Raw genomic sequence first — 25,562 nt, 5'->3', positions numbered from 1 at the left:
GAAGGTGTCCCTGCCCAGGGCAGGGGCTGGAGCAAGATGAACTTTAAGGTCCCTTCCAACCCAGACCATTCTGGGATTGTTTTGTTTCTGCTGTCTTTAGTGCCAAAAGTATGATCAGCATGAATCCTTGTCCCAGAAATCCTGTAAAAAATAAACAACTAGGCAAGGATTTTGTTTTGTTGTGTTTTTTCCCGTGGTGGAGATCTGCTGTGGAAAAGCTGTATTCCTTGTTTTCCTGCTTAAATTGCAGGAAAGAAACAAATTGATTAAGCTTTAAATTTGCTTAGCCTGTAAAACAGCCCTTATGGCTTTTCTTTTTGGCACATTGTCACTGGATGTGAGATGACCAAATCCTTACCTGAGTGTTCAGAGAGGTTCTTGAAACACTGACCTTGCTCTTGAAGCAATTGCATTTAGAAAAGGTGGTTTTAGAACACTGTGTGTGATCTAACATGTTCCTACTCTTCCACAGTGCTCTGAAATCACCACTTTTGGCTTTTATAGATAAAATGGTAATGTTCATAATACAATTTTTGTGTGATTTGTTTTAATATTCAGCTCTTAGTCTGCTGTGGTAGTTATGTCAAAACTGCTTCTAAAATAACACATCTATTTCGTTTTCATTAAAGTCTCTCGTTAGATTGCTTTCAATACTTTAGAGTGTGATTTTATTATATTTTTTTCCTCCTCCAGGTTGTTTGAACCATTCCCTGAACATGGAGTCTCTTCCATGCTCAGTGTGTTACTGTGCTGTCACTACACACTGTTAGGGATTTGTTTACAGCTTGGGAATTTTAATGTAATGTTTTACATTGAAGTTAAAATTAAAACTAAAGTACATTTTAAAACAATACTTTATTTTTTTTTGCAGAGGAGCTTTTAAATAACTTTGCCCAGCAGATTGGAGCCTGGAGATTCTGCCTGTACTTCCTGTCCAGCACGAGGAATGACTATGTGATGATGTACAGTCTGACTGTGTTTGAGGTGAGCTCGGAGCTCTTGCCTGCTCAGTGCATCTTCTGCCTGGTGCAGTTTTATCTGGCAATCGATTTTTTGGGGGGAAATGTTTGTCTAGAAGGGCAGCCCTGGTAAGTACAGAGATAAAGAATGCTATTATTGCTCTCTGCTAGAGAGGTTGCTTAATGGCAGGCTAAGAGTAGGGGAAGATGAATCTTTGTACACAAATTGAAGAATTCATTTCCTGGCATCTCTAAGTACAAAATTACCTCCAGTTTCAGAGGCTGCTTGAGTTTCTGCACGACGCTTTTAAGGGAGTTATTGTTTTTATACCCTTTTTATGATCAGAAATATGTGTGTGATTACCTGCTGCAAGCTCCTGCAGACTTTAATGCTGAGAGGGAAGACAAAGATGCTTTTATCTTTCTGACATTTCATCGTTGTGGTTGATGGTCTTGAACTACATCCTGCAAACTTGTGCTGGTTGTAGAGGTGAGGTCTCTTTTAGGTGGCCACATCCCACCCTTCACCTATTTATAAAAGAACAAAATTAGGGTTAAAAGCCTCGATATTGATCTCTGTGTCTACTGGAAGAAACAGAAGTATTCTGTGAACAGCTCTGTTGTATCAACTGATTTCTCAAGTGACTTTCCCTAAGGATATCCAGGGGTTTGGTCCATGTCACACCTCACCCTGGTCCAGTTGTGGCCTCTGTTGTGTTCCTGCTGGGTGGGCACTCTGAGCTGAGCTTCTGAATCACAGCTTGTAGCCTTTGCAGTGAGCCACTTTTGAGGTAAAACAAACAACTCTGCTCTTAAAGTTGTGTTGGTTTGACAGATTATCTGTGTTGTTGTTGACTTCTTTACTGAAATATTCACTTTATTCATTAGGGATTGCATAGAGAGTCTGGACTCGATGTGCAAAATCAATCTGATTTGCCTTCCCCTCAAAGAGGGCTGATGGAGACAAAATGGCATGGGAATTGTTCCCTGCTCTGGGATGGGTGTCCCACAGCAGCCTGCAAAAATTAAACTGATTTTCATGAAGAGGAAAACAAGTGCAGGGCCAGGAGTTGGACTCCAATGACCCTTGTGGTCATCCTGTGTGGATGTCCCTTCAACTTCATAGTTGAGTTTTGTTTACTGAGCCTCTGCTTCCCTGGAAGGGGAAAAGGAAGTAGGACTTAAAAAAACCTGATTGTACCCAGAATAAAGAAACCACTGTCCGAGTATAGAGTGAGGGTCAGAACTCCACAGCCCAGCTGAGGGATTAGGATCTCTCCATGGAGGAGCTTGAATTTCCAAAGTTAACTGCTGTAGTGCTGCACGTTGAACTGGTCCTCAGAGCCATGGTCAGTCCTAGCCTGCAGCTACATCCATCTCCAGCTGTCCATGAGTGCTGAGTCAGTCAGAGGGTGTGTGGAAACACAAGGATCATTCCCAAAACTTCTTGAGGATATTGTATTTTCTAGACTGTTTAGAAAGTTAAAAGTGAACCTGGAATAAAACTCCTCCTGGACCCTTCCAGATAAACCGTTTTCACCTCCTGCTTTTGGAAAAGAAAACATCTTCCCCAAAACATTTGTAGGTGGAGAAAGCTGCCACTGTCAGGTTAAAGGAGTAGGACAAAACACAGTGATCATTGAAAGATAGATATTAAAGCTAAGGCAACATCCAGTTTTATTGGGGTTTCTGAAACTCTCCTTCTGGACTTGCATCAAGGAACCCTCAATTGCTGGGTCATTGTTGTTCTTAAACAATCCTTTTGGATCTTCTCTGCTAGAAAACCCCAAAACCAACTTCTTTGAGGAGTTCATGTATAAATATCCCTGTGTACCTCTCTGCTGTGAAGTGGTGCCTTTGTACAGAACATTCCTACTGTGGATGTGTCTCAGTAAAAGCCTCCTCTGTAGGTTATTCCAAGAGGCTCCGCTCCTAATGCTCCAGAGCCCCTAAATGGGATCGTAGCGTGGCAGGGAAGCAATCTGCAACTGTGCCTTCCTTTGGAATTTTTCTGGCTTTAAGTGGACTAAAAGCTTTTTGTTCCAGTGGTGCCTTGTCACTGCCCGGCAGTCACTGCAGTGACCTTCCAGCTCAGCTTCAGGACACCTGGGTGCCATCAGAGCCATCTGAAACAGAACTTGCTTCACCCTTTTCCTGCTTCATAGGAGGCTGTGCTTTCCCCTTTAAAGGGGAAAATCTGGATGTCCAGGGTTAAAAGATAGTGGAAATAGTTCTATGACTACCAGTTAGTTCTGCTTGACCAAAAACCAGTTAAAATGGTGACATGCTAGTGCTCTGTCCCTGCATGATGTTGTTCAACCTCAGAAGAAGAGGAGGCTCTGGGGAGACCTTAGAGCCCCTTCCAGGGCCTAAAGGGGCTCCAGGAGGGAAAGAATTCTTCCCTGTGAGGGTGGTGAGGCCCTGGCACAGGTTGCCCAGAGAAGCTGTGACTGCCCCATCCCTGGAAGTGTCCAGGGCCAGGTTGGACAGGGTTTGGAGCAACCTGGGCTAATGGAAGGTGTCCCTACCCATGGCAGGGGGTGGAACAAGATGAGCTTTAAGGTCCCTTCCCATCCAGACCGTTCTGTGATTCCCTGGTTCTGTGTGTCCACGTTCTCTCACTGGGTTCAGTAAAGCACGTCCAAGGTGAGCTCATCTGGGAGCTCTGTCTGTTCTTTTGCAGAACCTGATCAATAAGATGTGGCTCGGGGTCCCCTCTCAAGACAAAATGGAGATCCGCAGCTGCCTGCCCAAGCTCCTGCTGGCTCACCACAAAACTCTGCCTTACTTCATCAGGAACAAGCTCTGCAAAGTCATCGTGGACATCGGCCGCCAGGACTGGCCCATGTTCTACCACGACTTCTTCACCAACATCTTGCAGGTAAGATGTCCACCCATGAACCAAACCAATTTTTCCCTCCAGAAACATCATTTTGTTTCCTCAAGTAGTGGCTTCCCTTGATGAAGATGAAGTAACTACATGAAAACCAAACTTGCTTTTTAAATTCCTTTTCCTTTCTAATTTTGGGGTAACCTTTAAATTCCTACAGGTTGCATGTCTTTCTAGTTATGTGAGTGAAACAAGTATAAACTTTGAATTTCAAATATTATGAGGTAGTTCTTGAAAATATAGGAGTTGTGGGTTGTTCTTTAAAGAAAAAAGTCAGTAAAACTATGGATGTGTCACTGGGTGATTTTCAAAGGTGAAGTTTCTCAACGTGGCTGTTGGAGATTTCTCACCCAGTAGCCAAAGATACCCTAAAATCTCAGGTACCTCATTGTGTAAAGTCACTAATGGAATGTTGGTGGGGTGTTTAAGAAGGTTCTTGCAGGAAGATTCGAATATGAATCAGAGGATCCTGACTGAGACAGTGCCATTAATTGGAATTTTGGTTGTAAGTCAGCATCTTCCCAGGGAATCCTGAGCCAGGTTAAGAGCTCACTGCTGCTGGAGCTTGACCAGGCTGGTGTAAACCTCTTTGGATTTGAGTATTTTGTCTCCAGGTTCCTTAAAGTTGTTCCTAATGAGCTTAAAAAGGCTGAGTGTAAACTGAAGTGCTGCACGGTTTTTTTCTGCTGACATAATGACATGATTTGAATGCAGCAAAGCCCACAGCCAAGCCACGAGACAGCGATTTAAATCCAGGTCCTTGAGTGTCAGGAGTTTATTTGTTAAGGGAAATGGCTTTAGTGTTAATTGCAAAGTTAAAAAAAAATACTGACTTGTCTGCAGAACTTGTTAGTAACTGGTGTAATCACTTCTCAGACAGCTTCCTGTGGTGTAACATGCTACAATTTTTGCCTGAATTGTCAGTTTGACACTAAATATTTTGAGATGACCGTCCATACTTGTTGTTTTGGCTGTCGTTTCACCTGGATCTGAACTGAATTGCTTCCTGAGTTCCACTGGCCTTTCTAGCACTCTGAGGGTTATCTTAAGGGATTGCAGAGCTCACTTTAGAAATCTATCCCTAAGCCTCTCCTTGTGAACTCAGCTATGGAGGGAAATGTTCCCATAAATTAATTTATGTAGCAGACACATTCCAAAAATGTTCAGAGGAAGTGGAAGAAAAGCGCTAATAGTGAATTCCAAGGCCTGAAAACAATGAAGAGGAGCACAGGAGCAGCATGACTTGCTTTTAGAATTGCAGATGAGTCCTATCTCAAGACTTTTTTCTGAGATCATTTGAAGCAACTGTTTGATTATTTAGCATTAAATTGTATCTCAGTACTCTGAATAGTCTCCATACCTTTTACTGAACCATTGCAGGGGTGGAGAAGAAAAATAAATTGGACTATTCTGTTGTCATTATGCAAATCCAGTCATTCTACAGAGAAAGCGTTGCTTCCTTAGGGGTTTAAAATTTGTTTTAAACAGTGTCAGGGCCTAGTATTGCTCAAACTTCTGGGATTTGTCAGAAAGTATTCAGAGAGATGATGTTCAGCCTATTCACAACTGACCAACAAGTGGTGTGTTTCATTTGGTTCTTCACCTGGCTGCTCCTGTGCCATGGGCCTTCCTTTCCAAAAGCCAAGCTCGTGTACCTCCGGACGAGGAGCTTTTAGATGGGCTCTTTTCTCCCCAGATATTTCACCAAACCGTGTCTTCTTAGCAGTGTTAACTCAGCCTGGCTCTGCTTTGGTGGGTCAGGGAGATCAGGACCAAAGTCAGCCTGTATTACAGAATTATGGCTTCAAGGATTAGTTTCAGTAACTGTGGTTGGCTTTGGAGTTTTTTCTCCCAGAGGGAGCCGTGCATAAATCACTTTGGATGTTTCAGGTTAGCAGTGGAGAGCAGAGCTGTCCTTCAGCTGGAAATAAAACTTTGTCCCATTTGAATGAGTCTTTCATCAGTGGCTAATGAAGGCAAAAGTCATCTTTTTCCCCAGTCCTATTCCAGCATGCGGTGGAAGTTACTCTTTGCAGAGTAAACACAATTCTCAGTTTGAGATGCAATTGAGGTGCAAGGAGAGGTTGTATCCCCCTGCTGTGTTCTGGTGGCATCTGATCCTGGCTGCAGCTTTTGGTGTGTGTGGGGCTGGTATTTTTAGTGGGAAGCTGATGGTGCAGGCTCCTGAGCTGCAGTGTGGTGACACTGCTGGTGCTGAGGTGACTCTGAGGACTGATGATGTCAGCAGAAGGAACAAACTTACTGGTAAACACAGAATGTGTGCAATGGCATTATGAAAGCTCTCTTGAAACCCCAAGGATTCCCATGGGGCTTGAACTGTTGCAACATCACAGATTACTGTCTGGGGAAATGGACTATTTGCAGTTCTCTCCCCTCGACATGCAGCTGTGCAAACTGCAGGAGCTGAGACTCCCCCAGTGTCAGAGCACTTGTTAACTGCGAGTGGTGCTGTGTGTCAGTGGTGCTGTGTGTCAGTGGTGCTGTGTGTCAGTGGTGCTGTCTGCCAGCTGGCTGTTGTCATCACGTGTTGCACTCGTGTGTTCCTCAGTTAATCCAGTCTCCTGTGACCACTCCCCTGGGGCTGATCATGCTGAAGACGACGTCGGAGGAGCTGGCGTGCCCGCGGGAGGACCTGAGCGTGGCCCGCAAGGAGGAGCTGCGCAAGCTGCTCCTGGACCAGGTGCAGACGGTGCTGGGGCTCCTCACAGGTACGAGTTCCTGCCCCGACCTCACCATCCCAGAAGTGCTGCTGAGCCAGCGCTTTCGGGGTGCAGCGAAGCAACACGTGGGCTGCTCCTGCAGTTTGAACACTCAGCTCTACCCTGAGGCATTTGGGGCAGCTTAATATGAGCCAGCTTGTGTAGCAGAGCAAGTGCAGGGCTCCATATGTCCTGTCTGGGAAGAGGGGTGGAGGTTGTCTTCTCTTAGTGAGCCCAAAGAAATTACCAAAGAAATTTTTACACACGATGTTCCTTCTCGCAGCACTACAGGCGTGTTCTGCTGAAGTTCTCTTGCGCTCTGTGCCATGGTTGTTAGATCAGTTTGTCTTTAGCAGCCTGTTCTGAAAAATCTCTCTTTGGCCAGGTATTTTGGAGAGCATCTGGGACAAGCACAGTGCCACTGCTGCCACTCCGCCACCATCCCCGACTTCAGGAGAAAGCGGTAAGGAAAACTGAGCTACAGGGTGGTATTTCCAGGTACTTAAACCTGCAATATCACACACAGATTCCTTCCTTTGCTGTCTAACGTCTTGTAATAACCCTTTCCTAGAGCTTTTCATAGGCCACAAAATTCCTGATTGGAAAGAAAAACCCCTTACAGGAAGAAGCAGTTTCCACTGCAGGAGATGCCCCACTGCAAATGTCACCTCAGTGAACAGGACACAGAGAGCTGCTTGTTGTCCTCAGAGGGCAGAAAGCTTTGTGGAGTGTCAGTGCAAAATGCTCTAGTGCCAGCGAGTTGGAATTGTGAAATCATTAAGGTGGGAAAAGCCCTCTCAGATCATCGAGTCCAGCCATTCCTGAGGACTGACAGCTGAGTAGCATGTGTACCCAAGTGCCACATCCACATGGGTTTTAAATCCCTCCAGGGATGGGGACTCCACCACAGCCCTGGGCAACCTGTGCCTGACCACCCTTTCAGGAAAGACATTTTCCCAGTATCCATCTAAACCTCCCCTGGCACAACTTGAGGCCGTTTCCTCTCCTCCTGTCCCTTGTTCCCTGGGAGCAGAGCCTGACACCCACCTGCTGCACCCTCCAGTCAGGGAGTTGGAGAGAGCACGTCATTGTGCAAGTTTGTTTTCTACCTATTCCTGTTAGGCTTTTGTGTGGGTGTTTATCTGATCTAAACTCATTTACATACCTATTTCTTAGTTACATTCAAAGTGGAGAACATATGTTTGCATCCTTGCACTTGGCACACGTTTCACTTATGTTCGAGACCTTAAACGGTGAATTAGGAGTTGCAGATGACTTCCCTGTGGCCAGATTGCACCAGTCAGATTTAGACAGTTGTTGTGAATGTTTTGGTTGGTATTAAAACGTTCACATTGAAGTTTGAGCAAAATTTCAAGTGCTTCTTTCCTGTAGAAGAGCATAAGTCACTTTTATATTTATATACAAAATATAAACTGTAATGGGAATAAATATTTCTCTGGGTTGGGAGGGGAGTGGATTTTGCTGTAGGTAGGAAGAGTTTGAACAAGAAATATTAACAGAATAGATCAAAGCTTCTAGTATCACTTGGCAGTAGTGAAAGTGGTGCTGGGAGAGGACACTAGTGGAACAAAGTCTGGGCTGGTTGTCGTTGAAGCCTGTTTGAGATGTCCCTCAGTCCCTTGGGGCTTGTGCTGAGGCAGCTTTTATCCACCTGTGTGTTCACCTCGTGACTTGGGATCGTATTTCTCAAACTGAAACTAGGCTGCATTTCTGTCCTGGGCCTTCCCTTTCTCCCCTCTCAGGGAAAACAAACAAACTTTTTACTCAGAGTGTTTTCAAGATAATTGCTCAGAATCAGGACCACACTGACAGTTCCTTTAGAGGTTCAGGTTTCGTTTCACTGGGTCCTGCCTGTGCAAACCTGTTCGTTTGAAACTCTGTTTTATTTTTCTGTGCTGTGTCTTAAGCACTTTCTCCATGTTAAAGCTGTTGGTGCTTCAAGTTCTTAAAGTCACAGACTCATGGAATCATTAAAATTGGAAAAGACCCCTAAGACTGAGTCCAATCTTTAACCCGGCAAGGCCACCACAGACCACGTCCCCAAGTGCCACATCCACATGGCTTTTGAACACTTCCAGGGATGATGATTCCACTACTTCCAAAAGGAGCACCAATTGCTTCCCTCTCATCCACTGCTTGCCCACTTTCTGTGTTCCCTGAAGGACTTCATTCATGCAGCACAATCCTCCTGTTTACTGGTGACTCTCCAACTTTTTCATTGCTTAGATGAGGCCACCACCCTTTTCTCTATACATTCAGGTGAAATTAGAGCTGTTCCAAGAGGCAAAATAAGCTCCAGAGTCCTTATAAATGTTTAATATCTTCCATCAGAGCCCAAATCTCTTCAGGGTCTTGGAAAACCTTTCCTTGCTTTTTTTGCACAGAGTGAAATGGTCCCTTGCAAGTCTTGCACAGGGTTTAAATAGTACTTGAAGACAGACTCGTTTCTCATATCACTTAAGCAAAGGAGCTCTGATAATGTCCCACGTTGGAAAACATTTGAGTTATTGCATCAGTATAGCATTTACTCAGCAATAATCTTAGCTTCCAAATGTTGTCTTTGCATGATTTATAGCACATTTGGTGATGAATCCCTGCCTTAGGCGTATTCACTGATGTATGGCAAACAGATGAGTAACAGAAATGTTTGGTGCTGCAGAGCCAGGCCCTGACAGTTTTCTCCTTGAGCGTAAGTGCAGCTGATCCTGTACATTTGTCACCTTTTTGCAAAGACACTTAAAATCCCTTAAAGTCAGAGCTTCAGTAATTTAGCTGGGTGCAAAGCTGGGAGTTACAAGGACCGAATTTTTTTCTGGTGTTAATGGATTAAAAGGTGAGAATCTTTAATTCTCATTGATTTATTTGGAGTTTGCTTGACATTTAAAACAATCACAGAATCCCAGACTGGTTTGGGTTAAAAGGGACCTTAAAGGGACCTCATCTTGTTCCGCCCCCTGCCACAGGCAGGGACACCTTCCACCAGCCCAGGTTGCTCCAAGCCCCATCCAACCTGGCCTTGGACACTTCCAGGGATCCAGGGGCAGCCACAGCTTCTCTGGGCAACCTGTGCCAGGGCCTCACCACCCTCAGAGCCAACAATTTCTCCCCAATATCCCATCTAACCCTGCCCTCTGGCAGTGGGAAGCCATTCCCCCTTGGCTTGTCCCTCCATCCCTTGTCCCAGGTCCCTCTCCAGCTCTCCTGGAGCTCCTTTAGGCCCTGGAAGGGGCTCTCAGGTCTCCCTGGAGCCTTCTCTTCTCCAGGTGAACCCCCCCAGCTCTCCCAGCCTGGCTCCAGAGCAGAGGGGCTCCAGCCCTTGGAGCATCTCCGTGGCCTCCTCTGGACTCTCTCCAACAGTTCCATGTCCTTGTTTTGTTGGTTCCCCCATATCCTGAGGCAGCTCTGCAGGGGGGTCTCACCTGAGGGGGCAGAGGGGCAGAATCCCCCCTCCCCTGCTGCCCACGCTGTGGGATCAGCCCAGGGCACGGGGGGTTTCTGGATCCCAGCACAGCCAGGGCATGTCCAGCCCCTCACCCACCAGCACCCCCAGATCCTTCTCCCAGGGCTGTTCTGAATCCATTCTTCCCCCCCAGCCTGGATTTGTGCTTGGGATTGGCCTGACCCTTCTTCAGCACCTGTGCTTGGCCTCGTTGAACTCCATGAGGTCTGTAAAAGCACAGTGTGAGCAGCTCCTGCCCTACAGCATCTGCAGAGGTGTGAGTGTCACCATGGGGCTGCTTCAGGGAAAAGATTAAAGTGCAGGGTTGTCTCATTCAGCCAAAGCCACGTGATGCCTTCAGTTTGTGGAGAAAGAAGCAAAGGTAAGGTATGATAGGGAGTTATGAATTTATTGATGTACGACATCAATCTTGATGAGAAATGGAGACTTAGGAGGAGTCTGTTCATCACTCAGGCTCTTGGGTACTTTGGAAACAGCTCAGTAAATCATACCTGTTAATTTTGTGCTGCTCTTTGTTGGGTCGTTTCACTTTCATGAAAGAATCACTCAGATTTTCTGAGAACTTCAAATTCTGTAGTGTAGCAAATGCCAGATTTTTAAAGAGATTGTTTGTACTCATTGAAGAGAACTGTGTTGAACAACCTGAGGGAAGGTGAGTTTCCAGCAGGTGGAAGCTTGGAGATTATGGGCAGCATCTGTGGGAAGAGCAGCCTGGCTGGTGGTGTCCCTTGGATTCCATAGAATTTTCCACAAGGATTCTCATTAAAAGCTTTCGAGAAAGCAAAGGCCATCAGGGATAAGGGAGTGCCTGGATTGCTGATGGGTTGGTTAGAGGAGGGAGATGAAAGGTGAGTGGAAATGGTGCCCTCTTGCTGTGAGGGGGGAGCTCACCCTGGAGCAGGCAGGTTTAACTTCTGAGCATCACACCAGATCATTCTACAGAAAGTTCGGATCAGTAGCAGTCAAAAATAGGTACCTGCTGGGGTTCTCTGTGGAATTAAGGCTGCACCTCGAGTAGTGGCTGCAGTTCTGCTCTTCCTGTATCAGTAGGTGCAGAGTGGCAATGAAAGCTTTGTAGAAGGGTGGTAAAGATGATTGAGGGGTTTGAGCAGCTTCCCTGTAAGTAACAGCAGAAGTAGAACCTTCGTTCTGTTGAATTGAGAGTGAGGAAGTGTAGTAGGAACCTAGAGAGTGACATGTAGAAGATGAGTACAGAGGTTATTTCTGTTCCCTGTTTGGGTGCAGGAGGTAGAAAATGAAACTAGCACTGACATACCCCAAACAAACCAGCTTTGTAGTGAAGCTGTGGAACTGTCACAGGATATTGCAAATATTCAACTTCTGTGGCTTCAGTTGGAGAGTGGAGAAAGTCATGGAGGATAAATCCTGAGGCTGTGTAGAATTTTTCCAAATTTTCTCTTCCTTGGGAAGCCTTTGTCACTGGGTGGTTGGAGGCTGGGTAGTGTGATCTGTGCCTGCTGGGGGTTTTGGTCACTGGGAGAAGGTGCTGCACCGAGGGAGCTTTTTGGTCTGACACCAGAACATCTGCCTTTACATCACCCACAAGTGTCACAGGGAAGCAGAAGCCTCTCTGCCAAGGTTCAGTGTAACGTGGATGTGCCAGAGAACTTGTGCCAAGCTTACACCAGGGATGCTCAACCTTGTGAGGGGGGAGAATTTTATAATAGATTTTTAGAATCCACCCCGTGCCTTTGCTGTTTTCCAAAATACTGTGTGAGTGTCCTTCCTAGTGAGGCCAGAAGGGTTGTGTGAAGCTAATTCCTGAATACAGAAATCACCAGTTCATCTCAGACCAACTTGCTGACTCGTGCAGTGTTCTGAGTTGGAAGGGATCCACAAGGGTCATCAAAGTCCAGCTCCTGGCCTTGCACAGGGCAACCAGACGCTCTGGTGGGTTTTGCTTTCCAGCTGTGTTCCCAAACAAGTTATGTTTCTTTAAAAAGTAATCTATGCAGCAGGGGGGGAAGATGTTGGAAAATTCTTTTAACTTTAGCAAAATAGTGTTTGATCCCTAAATCAGTGATTAATATGTACTAGCAGATGTCTTAGTTTTGAGAACAAGGATTGTGTGTCAGGGCAAAGAATGATAAGAGGAGTACATCATGACCTGACCTCATACTTGAGATAGTCTCAAGGATCTTCATTAGGAGATCTGTAACCATAAAAGGGAAATCTGGCAAATGGGATGTTCCTAAATGACCACCAAAGACCCTCAAAAGACCCTTACTCATATCCAAGTAAGTCCACAGAGGTGATTAGCATATGTGCATGTATTCAGGAATAGGATGAATATGTAAGAGAAGTGAAATATGTACACGTTTCTTGACTATAATCTGGTGTGTTTGGTTGCTGGCCATGCACGTTTTGTGGAGCTATGCCCCTGCTCCCAGCACTGAATAAAGTAATGGTGGCTTTCTAACCCAGCAAACTGGTCAGAGTTTATTCCCTGGTTGGTTGTGACAGCTGGGACTGGCAGTATGAGTGTCCATGCCCTGATTTCCATGTGTTTCTCCCCCAGGTGACCTGTTGAGTAGCCTGTTGCAGAGTCCCAGTGCAGCCAAACTCTTGAACCAGCCAATCCCCATCCTCGATACAGACAGTGAATATATCTGTTCCCTGGCTCTGGAGTGCCTGGCACACCTCTTCAGCTGGATCCCTCTGTCCACGAGCATCACCCCCTCCCTCCTCACCACCATTTTCCACTTCGCCCGGTTCGGCTGCGACACCCGCGCGCGGAAGATGCCTTCGGTCAACGGCAGCAGCCAGAACTCGGTGCTGGGGCAGGAGCGGGGCCGGCTCGGGGTCCTGGCCATGTCCTGCATCAACGAACTCATGTCCAAGAACTGTGTGCCTATGGAGTTCGAGGAGTATTTGCTGCGGATGTTCCAGCAGACTTTCTACCTCCTGCAGAAGATCACCAAGGAGAACAACGCGCACACGGTGAAGAGCCGGCTGGAGGAGCTGGATGAGAGGTGAGAGCAGCCAAGCAGCCCAGAGCCAGGGCCTCGTGCTTTCTAAAGGACCTTCTGGATTATTTTGTGTGTCTAATGGCCTTTTTTTCAGAGTGCTGTGCTAGGGGAGCCAGGCAGAGAGGTAGGTGCCCACAGGTCAGGTTTGGTGAGGGGCTGACTTTGCTGAGGGACCATGGTGGCACAGGTTTGTGTTCTTTCCTGTCCTCTTCCTCCCCTGCCCCCCGTTCGATGCTGTTTGACTGCAGGTCTAAGGTGGCACAAGAGCTGAACCTTTTGTAACATCACAGAAGAGGCTCAGTGAGGTGAAGGCACTGCAGTGTCCCCTCTCCTGGTCAGTGTCTGCCCTCCTTCTCTGCCCAAACTCAAACACAAAGTGGGGATATATTCTGCCAGTCATGACTTGAAAGAGAACAGTAGTGGTTTCCTGTCCTTCACTGAACCATGGCCATATTTGATCCTTTTTTATTTTTACTTCTTTTAAAGCAAAATACAGCTTGGGGAGCTCTGTTCAGTGGCTCCACCACTGAGTTTGTCCACATGCTTGGCTGAAGGCAGCAGGGAAGCAGCAGCACTTTGAAAGGCTGCATGTTCTCATTTTCCAGAGAGTTACTGCCATCTTTTGTTCCCTGAAACAGCTCCACTCTTTTATATCCAGTGCTTTTATCTCCTCTGCTTGTAGGAGAGAAGGTGAGATTTGTCTCGCTGTTGTGCTGAGTGGCTGAACCCTTGTGTTGGCAGGGTGGTGGAAGAGGTGGTGATTTGGTGCTGCTGCCAGGGAAGGCTGGTGCTGACATTGGCAAAGAGGTTGCGACTGTGTGAATGTGCTGAGTGTCTTACTGTGGGTATGTGGTGGTGGAAATAAATTTCCACACAAGAAAAAAAGCCATTTAGACAAAGCTGTGGGTCTGTATGCAGAGAGGACTTGGGTGTTTCTTCTGTAAAAATCTTTTTCCATGCCTTCAGACACACAAATAACTTTGGGATGGCAGATCTGGATTAAGAGGGAATTCTACTTGCTCATTTTTGTGGTAACTTGCTCTGACTTCAGTGTCCCTCACTTCCTAGAAATGACATGGGTAGGAATGTGCCACCTTCTGTGTACAAGATATATGCAGAGAATCCAGGAGTTCCCGTCTGGACTGCAGAAAAGCTTTCCTGGAAACCCCCAATCTCATACTTAACTGTGTTCTTTCTTCTGTGGAAAGTCTCAAGCAGCCTGTGGGGCCAGTTTCAGTGGAAGTTCTGTGGCTGGGTTGGCCCTGGCAGAGATGGTGTTGCCGTATCGTTACGTTCTGCTCCTTAGACATGTTATCCCCAGGGATTGGTGGTGTCAGGAATTGTTTATTCATTGCCAAAGTCTGAAATAGGGATGGAACTAAGATGTTCTGGAAGCTGGAAAAACCTAGCTGACTTCTGGAGGAGTGGAACTTTCTTTCCTCCTTGTCTTTTTTAATGTCCAAAACTAAACTTACTGCCTGAAAATGTCACTTCAGCTTGGACTAACAAAATCCTGAACAAAATTGGCACTGGAGGAACCACCTTCAGTAGATGGGTGTCCTCAGAACCTGCAAGCCCTGGGTCCCTTCCTTCCCTTCCTCTCGTAGTGCTGGTTATTTTTGTTCTGTTAAAGGATCAGTGTGGTCTGAGCACTTTGGAACTGCCAGACTAGCCCAGGAAAGAGTAAGTTTACACTGCCTTTTCTTTGTTTGTGTTTGGCTTTGAAGATCCCAAAATATGGGAAGTGGCTACTAAGGATCCAAGCAATGGCTCCGTGGTTGGAGAAGGGGCTTTAGGGCTGGCAGAGCTCAGGGCAAGGAAGAATTTCACTGGTCTTAGGTCACAGCTTGTTTAGAAAATAAAAATTAAAAGTATGAAGGATGTGTTTGAGTCTGGACTCTATTTCTTTTTACTGACTTTGCTTTTGAAGTGTTTGATCTGTGATCAGGTGTGTTCAGTGATTTCTTGTCAAGTAGACAGTGCCACATAAAAAAGGAACTGAATCTTTTTTGCATATTCAAAGTGGTGTGTGGTTTTGTAGGCTTAGAACAACCCTCAGTGCTGCAGCTCTGGGTTAGTTGGAAATGCCTCTGTCTCTTGAGGGAGTTTTTGTTAGAAAGAGAGGGGATTCCCCCAAAAAAAAAACCCCAAGGAGTTTGCAGAAGGGAAGAGCAAGGCAGTATAGTAAAACCAGGCTGTTTAAGCATGTCTGAAACTGTGCTAAGCCCAACTTTTGTTTAAAAGAAAAGCCTGAAATACTTTTGCAGTGGGAAGGATGGACTTAGCATTGGATTGCTGGAGATCTCACTGTGTGTGTGTGATGCTGCAATGGAGTATTAAACTTTTTCTGTATGGATAGATTTGAAGATGATTTTTAACCTTGATAAAGCTCACGTTGTGCAGGGTGTGTTCTTACTCCCCAGTAAAAGCTCACCCCATTGTGGGCTTTGCCCTTTCTCCCTCTAGAACCTTCTGTGCCTTCACTGAGGTCGTGCTCTTGCTGCACTCCCTGGAGTTTTGGTGGCAGGTTTCTTTTGGGACGTGCACTGTCCATCCACTGACTAATTCCGTGCTTCTGAGGAAGATTTCTCTATAGCCCAGTTCAGTCACAAGCCTGGGCTCAGCTCAGGAAGTCTTGGATAGCTGCACTGCAGAAGGAATTGTCCTTTCCAGCTCCCAACTCTCCCACACCTCCTGTAAATGTAACACTTGTATTGCTGATTCCTGCATTACCTTCCTGCTGGATTCCTCAGCAGTACAGTTCATCTCACTTATCCTACATCCATCAGCAAGACCACCTTTGCTATTCAATTACTTCTCTAGGGTGGGGAGATTGTGCTTATTTGCAGGCCTGGTTGAACTCAATGATATTTGTGTGAATATTAAAGTTGCTTTTGACAGGACTGTCTTTTCTGCTGTTCCAGGTGTTAAAGCAATGAAGGGTTGCCCGTCCTGTAGGTAATTGCTGTAGGGCTTTATATTTCAATTGTTTTGCTGGCTGTTAATTGTAAGTTTCTTCTTAGTGAAAGGATTTTGAGTGACTTTTATTGCTGTTTCAGTGAAATTGCTTTTCCTCGTGGCATCCTCCCCGTTTTCTCAGTTTTCTCTTTTCTTTGTAGCTACATTGAGAAGTTCACAGATTTTCTCCGTCTTTTCGTGAGCGTCCACCTGCGGAGGATCGAATCCTACTCTCAGTTCCCAGTGGTTGAATTCCTGGCACTGCTGTTCAAATACACTTTCCATCAGGTACAGCCCTACACTGTCATTTTTCCCAGCCTGTTCTATTGTCCTGCTCAGCGGGGCCAGCTTGTTTGCCCCAGTTAAAAGCAGTTATTACCTTGTCTTACTGGCACTTCCCCAGTGGTACTGGGGACTTGGAAATGGCTTCATGTGCTCTTGGATTTAGCTGGAAACAGAGGTCACGTGTAGTTACCCTGCAAGAACAACTTGTCTGATGTTTAACTTTGCTTCTACTTTAATTTTTTTCTAGTCCTTGGAATGGACAATGCTGTCTGGAAAAGTCTCTCTAGCTTTCTTGTTTTGTGTTTGGGGATGCTGTTCTTTGTCCTGAATCTGTGACTTTCTTGTAACTTTTATTAAAAAAAAACAAACCTCTTGGCTTTTGGTCCATGTTTCTTCCCAGTGTCCCATCTAACCCTGCCCTCTGGCAGTGGGAAGCCATTCCCCTTGTCCTGGCACTCCAGGCCCTTGTCCAAAGTCCCTCTCCAGCTCTCTTGGAGCCCATTTAGGCACTGAAATGGGTTAATTCTGAGCCCAACCTTGTAATTCCTGGGTTCCTACTCTTGTAAAAAGTTCTTGGTTATCTTCTGACAGCTCTAAATCTCTCCAGTGACATCCTAGAAATGTGTCAATAAAGCAAGAAGATCTTCTCATGGATTGAAGTACATGTTAACTTCTATTTTCATTGTATGAAATCAATCCTCATGATATTCATTGTGAATTGTGGTGTCTTTCAGCCTACACATGAAGGTTACTTTTCTTGCTTGGACATCTGGACACTCTTCTTGGACTACTTGACAAGCAAAATTAAAAGTCGCCTGGCAGACAAAGAAGCAGTGCTCAACAGGTGAGAGCTCAGAACCTGCTGGGATGTGAAGAGACCTTAAAGCTCATCCCATTCCATCACCCTGCCACAGGCAGGGACACCTTCCACTAGCCCAGGTTGCTCCAAGCCCTGTCCAACCTGGCCTTGGACACTTGAGGGATGGGGCAGCCACAGCTTCCCTGGGGAACCAGTACCAGGGCCTCCCCACCCTCACAGGGAAGGATTTCACATAGCTGTGATATTTGTCAAAAATTAGTGACAGGAAATGTTCACTCAGCTCTGTGGCCAAGCTGGCACATGTCCTATGTTCTGGAAATTATGTTTCAGAAGCCCAAATCCAAATGGAAGAGGAGAAATGAAGCCATTCCAGGGATGGGTTGGCTGAATATTTTCTCAGTAGTTCATCCCAAGAAAGGAAACACTGAACTCCAGACATGTGGGCAGCNCCAGGTTGCTCCAAGCCCCGTCCAACCTGGCCTTGGACACTTCCAGGGATGGGGCAGCCACAGCTTCCCTGGGCAACCTGTGCCAGGACCTCAACACCCTCACAGGGAAGGATTTCACATAGCTGTGATATTTGTCAAAAATTAGTGACAGGAAATGTTCACTCAGCTCTGTGGCCAAGCTGGCACGTCCTATGTTCTGGAAATTATGTTTCAAATCCAAATGGAAGAAGAGAAATGAAGCCATTCCAGGGATGGGTTGGCTGAATATTTTCTCAGTAGTTCATCCCAAGAAAGGAAACACTGAACTCCAGACAGGTGGGCAGCTAATGGGAATAAACTGCATAAATACATTCTAAAATTCTGGCTGTAATCATCAAAGTTTAGAACAAAACAGATGAGAGGTTTGGATAGAGGAGGCAGTGCCTGAAGAATTGGGATTAGGAGATATAAACTCCTGGTGGAAGTTGTCCCTGTCCATGGCAGGGGCATGGAACAAGCTGATCTTTAATGTCCCTTCCAATTCAAGCCATTTTGTGATTCTGTGATAAAAGAATTGTGGAGAGTGAGAAATGGTAGGAAGTGCCCAAGCCTCTCCTCTGGATCCCTTTTGCTTCCCAAAAAAATCCAGCAGCGAAGAGACTTCATGGTCACCATGCAAGGGCTGTGAGGAATAGGGTATTGTGGTTGAGTCCTTTCTGTTTCTGGTGTAAATGTATACTTCTGGTGAAGTATAATAAGTGTAAACCTCAGTGTTTCTCATTCAAAAGAATTGAAACCGAGCAAGTTTGGGTAGAGAAACTGTCACTTATGTGTGCTGTGTGTGAACCTTGCAGCCAGAGGAAAGGAACCTTTGTAGTCTAAAATAGAACTGGAGCACATTTTAGCAAATTTTAAAGCACATTTTAGCACACATTAGAGAAAGAGACCACAGAGTAAGTCACCTACAGAGTGTTCAGTGAGTTACTGAGTAGAGTGTTCATGCAGCTCATACAACTAATTAATTAATCAGAATTTATTTTATTTAATTAGGATTTTTAAATTCCTGTTTAAATAGAGGATGTGTTCCTGTGAAATACAGATGTGTTTGGGAGTTGAAAGTTCCACTTGCTACCCCCAGTGCCTGTTGTGTGTATTAATTACAACAGTGGTTGACACCTCTTCCTTGCAGATGCTGATCCTGGAATGGGGGCCTCTCTTTTGATAAAAGTCTCTTAGCTGTCACTTTAAAAATCTGGTGTCTTGTTCAGGTTTTTGAGGTTTAAAAGCACCGTGGCTTGTGCCATGTTGTGTTCCACCAAGTGCAGAAGGAAGCTTAGCTGAGCACACCAAATAGAAGCAGTTGGTTATGGCATCATAACCACAAAGAAATGTGGAACTGCCTTACACCAGACTGCGCTTCCTTTCAGCATGGGAAGTGTGGGGGTTTAGTTTCTTGAGAAGTAGGTGTTTGTGTTTGAGCTTTATGATTTATTCCTAATTTGCTGCTCCCAGCCCTCGTGTTCTGCTCCTCTTCATCCACGTGTGATGCTCATTGTCTTCCTATCAAACGGCTTGTTATGGAGAAAATTGTGACAAATAGCATCTCTAGGGGATAGGTGAGGCTGCAAAATAAATAAAAAGGCTTGTAAGTGGCTGGAGCTGGTGCTGTTTGTCAGAGCTACCTGCCCTTAGTGACAGCTGCAGCTCCTTGCACTCCCTGAGCCGTGTGAACGCTGAGCTGGGCAGTCTGGAAGTGGTTACACCACAGGAGCACAGATGAAATTTCCTGTTCTGTGGTTTAGAAACTTTGCATTTTGTACACGCCACGACTTTTACTCCCAGAGAAGCTGCCAAATCCAGGGTTACACCACCTTGCACAGAGCTTTCAGCTGCCTGGTGGTGACACAGCTGACAGGGCTGACACTTCGGTTGCATCATGCTCTGAATCTCTCTCTCTTAGTCTTTGCCTAATTTCCCAACCTGATTTACCATAGAAAAGAGTAGGACTTTTTTATCAGACCCCAGCTGCTTTGAGAAAGGGGGTTTTCAAAACAAAAATCAAACCAACCCCCCTTGAAATCCCAGACTTTGGTGTTGTGGCACCAGGAGTTATTGCATGCTCAGGTGGCTCTGTGCTGATTTTGCAGCTTGGCAGTGTTTTCAGTGAGGAGGAGGGGCTCGTGTGCTCTGTACCAGCTTCCTGGCTCCCAGACATGAAGGGATATTTCAGTGACGTGCCTTTAGTGTTACAGTACTAAAGCAGGAAAAGTGCTGGCTTTGTTTCGGAGGCACAAGGGCCTGAATTCCTTCGTCAAAAGTGTAGGGAAAGGGGGATAGCAGCACACACAGCCTTGGGGTGGCAGCAATAACTGCCCTGGTCCCTCTGCTCCTCGCTCAGTGCCCAGAGAGCAGAGGCTGCCGAGGAGCAGCTCAGGCAACAACAGGCTCTTGGTTCCTCCTGTTCGTGGACATCTGTTGTTATTCCTGGCAAGCTGCTCCCACCTTTCTTGTTTTGAACTCTGGGGCTGCTTCTGTTGCTAAGAGTCCTTCCTTTCCCTTTCAGAGGCAGAGGGATATCAGGTATTGTCAAGGCTCTTTCCTTGTGATCTGAAATGACCTGATACCCTTAACACCAGGAGGTGTTACTGTCCTCTGTTATACATATTTCTTTTGCTGGAGGGGTTTTATTGAACTATTTCTCTGTCCTTCCATGGTTGTAGGTACGAAGATGCCTTGGTTCTGTTGCTGACAGAGGTGTTGAATCGGATCCAGTTCAGGTATAACCAGGCACAGCTGGAGGAGCTGGATGACGAGACACTAGATGATGATGTAAGGAGCACAGTTGAACAACAACTAAGCTGCAGGTCCACATATTAACTCTTGCACTGTTAGCACCTGGAATGTCTTTCCCAGACTTTGTACTTTGGAGTACAAAGCCACACGGCCGCTTCTTCTCTCCATTGTGTGTGGGGCTTGAGGGGTAAAACACCTTGAAATGCTTTTAACAAAAATGTGTTTAAAGTCACACTAAGATAGAACCTTTGATTTTAACTTGGTTCTGATGGGGGAGGGAAATACAAATCCTTATGTTCTGACTGTCAGAGACATTAGGTTCCATGTCTGGTTGCTGTGGAAATTAAATGATGAAATACCTCTGAGACAAAAGCTTGAACCTGTAGATATTGTTGGTGCTTTTGTTTAAGCTTATTTCTCCTAAGCTGGTATTGGTAAAGATCATCTTAACACTGATCAATGTAAAAGTGGAGTAGGTGGCCAAATGGATGAGGCCAGAGCCCTGGAAGGACAGGTTGTGCTGCAGAACAGATGTTTGTCATCTGAGCAGTGGCTGTGCTCTGGGAGTGAGACCTTGTGCCGTGTCACTCCAGGGAAACACGTGCCCAAAACACAGCTTGGCAAATTATTCTCCATCAGACGTCTCGAATCGTATCTTCAGTATCTGGGTGTCCCCAAAAGCCAGGCTCTGGCAAGGAGCTCTCTAGTCCCAGGCATCCATGAAGCCCTCCCAGTGTCCCCAGAGCTCTGTTCCCTTTGGAAGTGCTGTCCTCACCTGGGTGTCTCTCCCCGCAGCAGCAGACGGAGTGGCAGCGGTACTTGCGCCAGAGCTTGGAAGTGGTGGCCAAAGTCATGGAGCTCTTGCCAACTCATGCCTTCTCCACACTCGTAAGTACTTATCCGAGTAGTTAATCCAGGCCAGAAGTCCCGTGTGAGATGAGCACCAACTGTTGGAGCTTGTTGCAAGCTGTTTGATAGATGCCTCAATGCCAAGAAAAGTAGGGAAATTTGGGGTTGGATGCAAAGCTTGGCAAGGAGAAAAAATGTTTCGTTGGATTTCTTGGTGTGTTTTGAAGAGAGTACTCCAGTGCCTGTCTAAATCCAGCTTTCTGGACACTGAGCTCTTTAGAAAGTCCCGTCTCTCAAAGTGCAAACATTTGGCAGCAGCCCCTCCCTGCTGTTTATCTTGGCCTTTATCTTGGAGGCAGCCTGTGAATTGGGCAGATGAGTGTCATTATCAGGGTTTGAAGAGGAGTGGAATCTTTGTTTAAATGAAAGGGTAGATATAAATGCTGAAGAGAGTGCCTGGGACAATTGGGAAGTAGATCTAGTAAACATGGAGAAACTCCAGCCAGTGCTGCTGTCGCTAACTTTGGTGTTGTAAAAGTTGTCTGGGTTTGTAGCATCACAACAGTTTTTGAGGAGGAGATCTTGAGGCTGTAAATGTAGTCCAAAATTCGGAGTAGTCACTGCGTTTTTGCTGGGTGAGGAGAATGGGAGGAGAAAGGGCAGTGGGATCTCAGATCAAGTGCATTAATTCTGCTGGGGGTACCACACACCTTGGCCTCTGAACCGTGTTCCCAAGAAGCAGAGGAAACTGAGCTGCTGCAGAGGCAGAAGATGCCTGACCTGAAGTGCCTTTTTAATTGATATTTTTGTTTAAGAAACTAAGCACTAGAAGCTCTGAAGTAGTGAACAAAAGTAGAAAGTGCTGTGCAGGGTGGTGGCACAATGTGAGCCAGCAGGAGGCACAAACAGAGGGAGTGTTCAGGGAACATATGGGTCAGATGGAGGAGAGCATATGTGGCTTCCTTGGAGTAACACATTCACATGAGGAAAACACTGGGTTTTTAAATAGTTCCCCTTGAGCAGTTATACAAAGACACTCCACTGTTAATTAGGCACAGCGTGTTGGAAACTGGGTAGGGAGAGCTTTCCTGAGCCCTGCATTGTTCATTCTTGTTGTACTGGGTGATGTGGGAGGTTCTCAAGCAGGTCACAGTGCTTTCACAGTGTCTGCAGGGCTGTGGGATGCAGGCCATCAGTAGCAAATAATTAAAACAGTGGACAGCAAGTTGCCATTACTCTGTCCCCTGATGGGCAAAGAAGGGCTGCAGCTCCTTCTGCTGATGGAGTGAACTTCCATAAAACCAACTGCCTTGAATGTGGTGACTTTTGGCTATAGAAATTAAATAGAGCCAGACTGAAAGGGCTGAAAAATGTTCTTCAGCTGAAGTATCACCAGGACCTGGCATGTTTGCTGTCACTCTTGAGTGATGGAGTTGGACTTACACTGTTCCCACAGCAGGATGCACAAGGACTGTGCTGTTTGCTCCCTTGGCTGTTTTCCCTATGGAGTTTTAGCTGATGCAGCCTGCAGCTTGCTGGCAGAATGCTGCACTGCTTCCTTTCTCTACTCTGTCAGAGGCACTGAACTCAACTTTCTGGTTGCATAGTATTTTGAGAGCTTCATTCTGAGAAGCTGATACATCCAGGTGAAGTGGATTCAGCACAGACTGACTGCACTACAGACTCTGCCATTCCTCTGCTCTCTTTGGGCTGGCTTGTACACCCAACTGTATATTCCTAGTGGTGACATGCTGTGCCCTTACTCCCACTTGTCAGACCATTATCTTGATAGGCTGATGGCTGGTATTTGTGGGAAGAGAAGAGCTGCCACAGAGAATTGCCTTCAGGGTGGTGATCTTTGTTCTCTTGACAGCTGCCAAGACCTGGGAAGCTGCGGGATGCAGGATCAGCCCAGAGCCCCAGCAACCTGCCCTTCCTCCTAATGTCTGTGTGAAGGCTCTAGGGAGAAATCAGAAAACTCTGCCCTGACAGAGTAATCAGTAGTTGGGTGTGAACTGTCTGCCAGGCCCCAAATCACGTTTGTTTCTTGTCTCTTCTAGTTTCCGGTTCTGCAGGATAACTTGGAAGTGTATCTGGGGCTCCAGCAGTTCGTGGTCACTTCAGGGACAGGTAATCACTGTGCAACACTCTGCTCTTCACTCTTTGACTGATGATTGCAGAAACACTCAAGCCCTCCTTTGGTGTTTCTTCTTCCATATTTCATTGAGGATCTGAACACGTGTGGTGTGTAGTGGCTCGGTAGTTAAACTCCAACAGCAGACAAAAATCTAATAATGTGATTTCCCTTTATTGGTATGGTTCTTTCCTTGTTCTAGTGCTTGAAATAAAGATACCAGGTGTGTTAAGGGCAGGTGTGCAACATCAAATACTACAGCTCCTTCCTGAGAAATAAGGAAAGCAATAGTAGTAAGATCTGCATGAGGGATATTAAGAGAGCTTAAAGTAATATTGAAATTTTGTGGTGTGACCGGCAAAGGAATTTGTCACGTTTTCAGTGCTGCTGCACATGGCAGAATGGCAGTTGTTGTATGAGCAGTTCTGGAAAAAATACTTCCACTTTTAGGATCATTTCAGTCCTAGGATAAGCCATGTGTAGGCTTTTAGTGCTGTGGCACCACCCTGTTCACTGCTGCATCAGGAGCAGCAGCTCAGATGCAGGTGTGGATTCAGCCCTGGGTTGTAGCACAGAATCCCAGAATGGGTCAGGCTGGAAGGGACCACAGTGGGTCACCTGCTCCAACCTCCCTGCTCAAGCAGGGTCATCCCAGAGAACCTGGCACAGGATTGTGTCCAGACAGTTTTTGGTGTTGATGGCACAAAATTGAGAGGTTGTTGCTGAAAGCTTAATCTGAGATTAAATACAGTGAGTGGAAAGAAAATCTGATTTTCTTTGAAAGGTAATGTTACAGAACATACTTGTTTTGTTAGTGAAAGTTCTGGAGTGTTTGAGCCCAGATATCCACACCTGAGCAGCAGGAGGACTGTGTGGGCAAGAAGATTGGCAGATCTAGTTATTGGATTGTTTCTTGTACCTGAGAAATATGAAAATACATAACATGTTTGACATCAGAAGCAAATTCACTGTTCCAAATGTGCTGCTGGATCACTGGAACTGTAGCCAGCAGAGGGAATGTGGATAACCACTTTCTCCAGGGCTGGGATCACTTCTGATGGCAGCAGGTAACCAAAAAGGTTATCTGTAAGTATTAATATCATATAGAAGAAAATAAAGGTATAAAAGGCTGAAAGAGCTTGGAACATCTTTATCAGCCTTAAAGAGGAATTTGAAGTGTTGTCAGAGCAGTTGGAATTGTCTTTCCCAGTTGGACTGTTCAGTCCCATGGACAGTGCTGCCATCTGAACTGTGACCTGCCACCAAGCTAACTTAAGAAGAATGATTGTAATGTAATTAGAATAAACTTTGCATTTCCTGTAGCTTCCTGTCCCAAAGAGCTGTAAGTATTAGTCACAAAGTTACATGGCTGTTTTTTTTCCTGCACAAATGTGAATTTTCAGCGCCTAGTCAGTAGTTATTAGACAAGTGATAATTTACACTTGGGCCTTTCTGCTGATGAACTGTGCTGTCGTTTCAGGGCACAGGCTGAACATCACTGCAGAGAACGACTGCAGGCGCCTGCACTGCTCCCTGAGGGACCTGAGCTCCCTGCTGCAGGCCGTGGGGCGCCTGGCTGAGTATTTCATCGGGGACGTGTTCGCTGCCAGGTTCAATGACGCCCTGACTGTGGTGGAGAGGTGGGTACAGGGCGTTCTGGTCCCTTCAGCACAAGGAGCTCTGCAGTGTGAAAAACAAGGGGCTTTTTCTGCCTCCCCTTGTTATGGGTAGATTGAGATATGAAGAACTTGGTGACCAGAGCCTTAATTGTAAAACCAACCTGGGCTGATCCCACAGCGTGGGCAGCTGGGGAGGGGGGGATTCTGCCCCTCTGCCCCCTCAGGTGAGACCCCTCAGCAGAGCTGCCTCCAGATCTGGGGCACCAAATCAGAAGGATGAGCTGCTGGAGTGAGTCCAGAGGAGGCACCAAGTTGATTAGAGGGATGGAGCAGCTCTGCTGAGAGGAAAGGCTGAGAGAGTTGGGATTGTTCAGCTTGGAGAAGGCTTTGGGGGTGACCTGATTGTGGCCTTCCAGGGCCTGAAGGGGGCTGACAAGAAAGATGGAGAGGGACTTGGGACAAGGCCTGGAGTGACAGGACAAGAGGGAATGGCTTCCCACTGTGAGGGTGGGGAGGCCCTGGCACAGGTTCCCCAGAGAAGCTGTGGCTGCCCCACCCCTGGAAGTGTTCAAAGCCAGGTTGGACGGGGCTTGGAGCAACCTGGGCTGGTGGAAGGTGTCCCTGCCCATGGCAGGG

At 46.3% G+C, this 25,562-nt stretch overlaps 1 protein-coding gene across 2 annotated transcripts in view; it reads left to right on the top strand.

Moving 5' to 3' along the window:
• The window catches only part of XPO6 (exportin 6), a 54,545-nt gene that overhangs the window by 15,921 nt on the left and 13,062 nt on the right, over window positions 1-25,562 (top strand). Inside the window, exons 3-13 of one of the 2 annotated variants that reach the window (XM_017808713.1) lie at window positions 872-984; window positions 3,643-3,840; window positions 6,419-6,578; window positions 6,955-7,032; window positions 12,590-13,043; window positions 16,160-16,286; window positions 17,018-17,127; window positions 20,252-20,360; window positions 21,123-21,212; window positions 23,234-23,303; window positions 24,788-24,947. In XM_017808713.1, the coding sequence (XP_017664202.1) occupies window positions 872-984; window positions 3,643-3,840; window positions 6,419-6,578; window positions 6,955-7,032; window positions 12,590-13,043; window positions 16,160-16,286; window positions 17,018-17,127; window positions 20,252-20,360; window positions 21,123-21,212; window positions 23,234-23,303; window positions 24,788-24,947 (1,669 nt within the window). Of the gene's footprint in view, window positions 1-871; window positions 985-3,642; window positions 3,841-6,418; window positions 6,579-6,954; window positions 7,033-12,589; window positions 13,044-16,159; window positions 16,287-17,017; window positions 17,128-20,251; window positions 20,361-21,119; window positions 21,213-23,233; window positions 23,304-24,787; window positions 24,948-25,562 lie in introns of both variants that reach the window. The other variant, XM_017808712.1, reaches the window with a different exon arrangement.

Source organism: Lepidothrix coronata, unplaced genomic scaffold (assembly GCF_001604755.1).
Source record: "Lepidothrix coronata isolate B3197 unplaced genomic scaffold, Lepidothrix_coronata-1.0 Scaffold24, whole genome shotgun sequence".
Lineage (NCBI taxonomy): Eukaryota > Metazoa > Chordata > Aves > Passeriformes > Pipridae > Lepidothrix > Lepidothrix coronata.
Note: the sequence above shows the minus strand (reverse complement) of the source record. Positions and strands in the feature narration are given on the sequence as shown.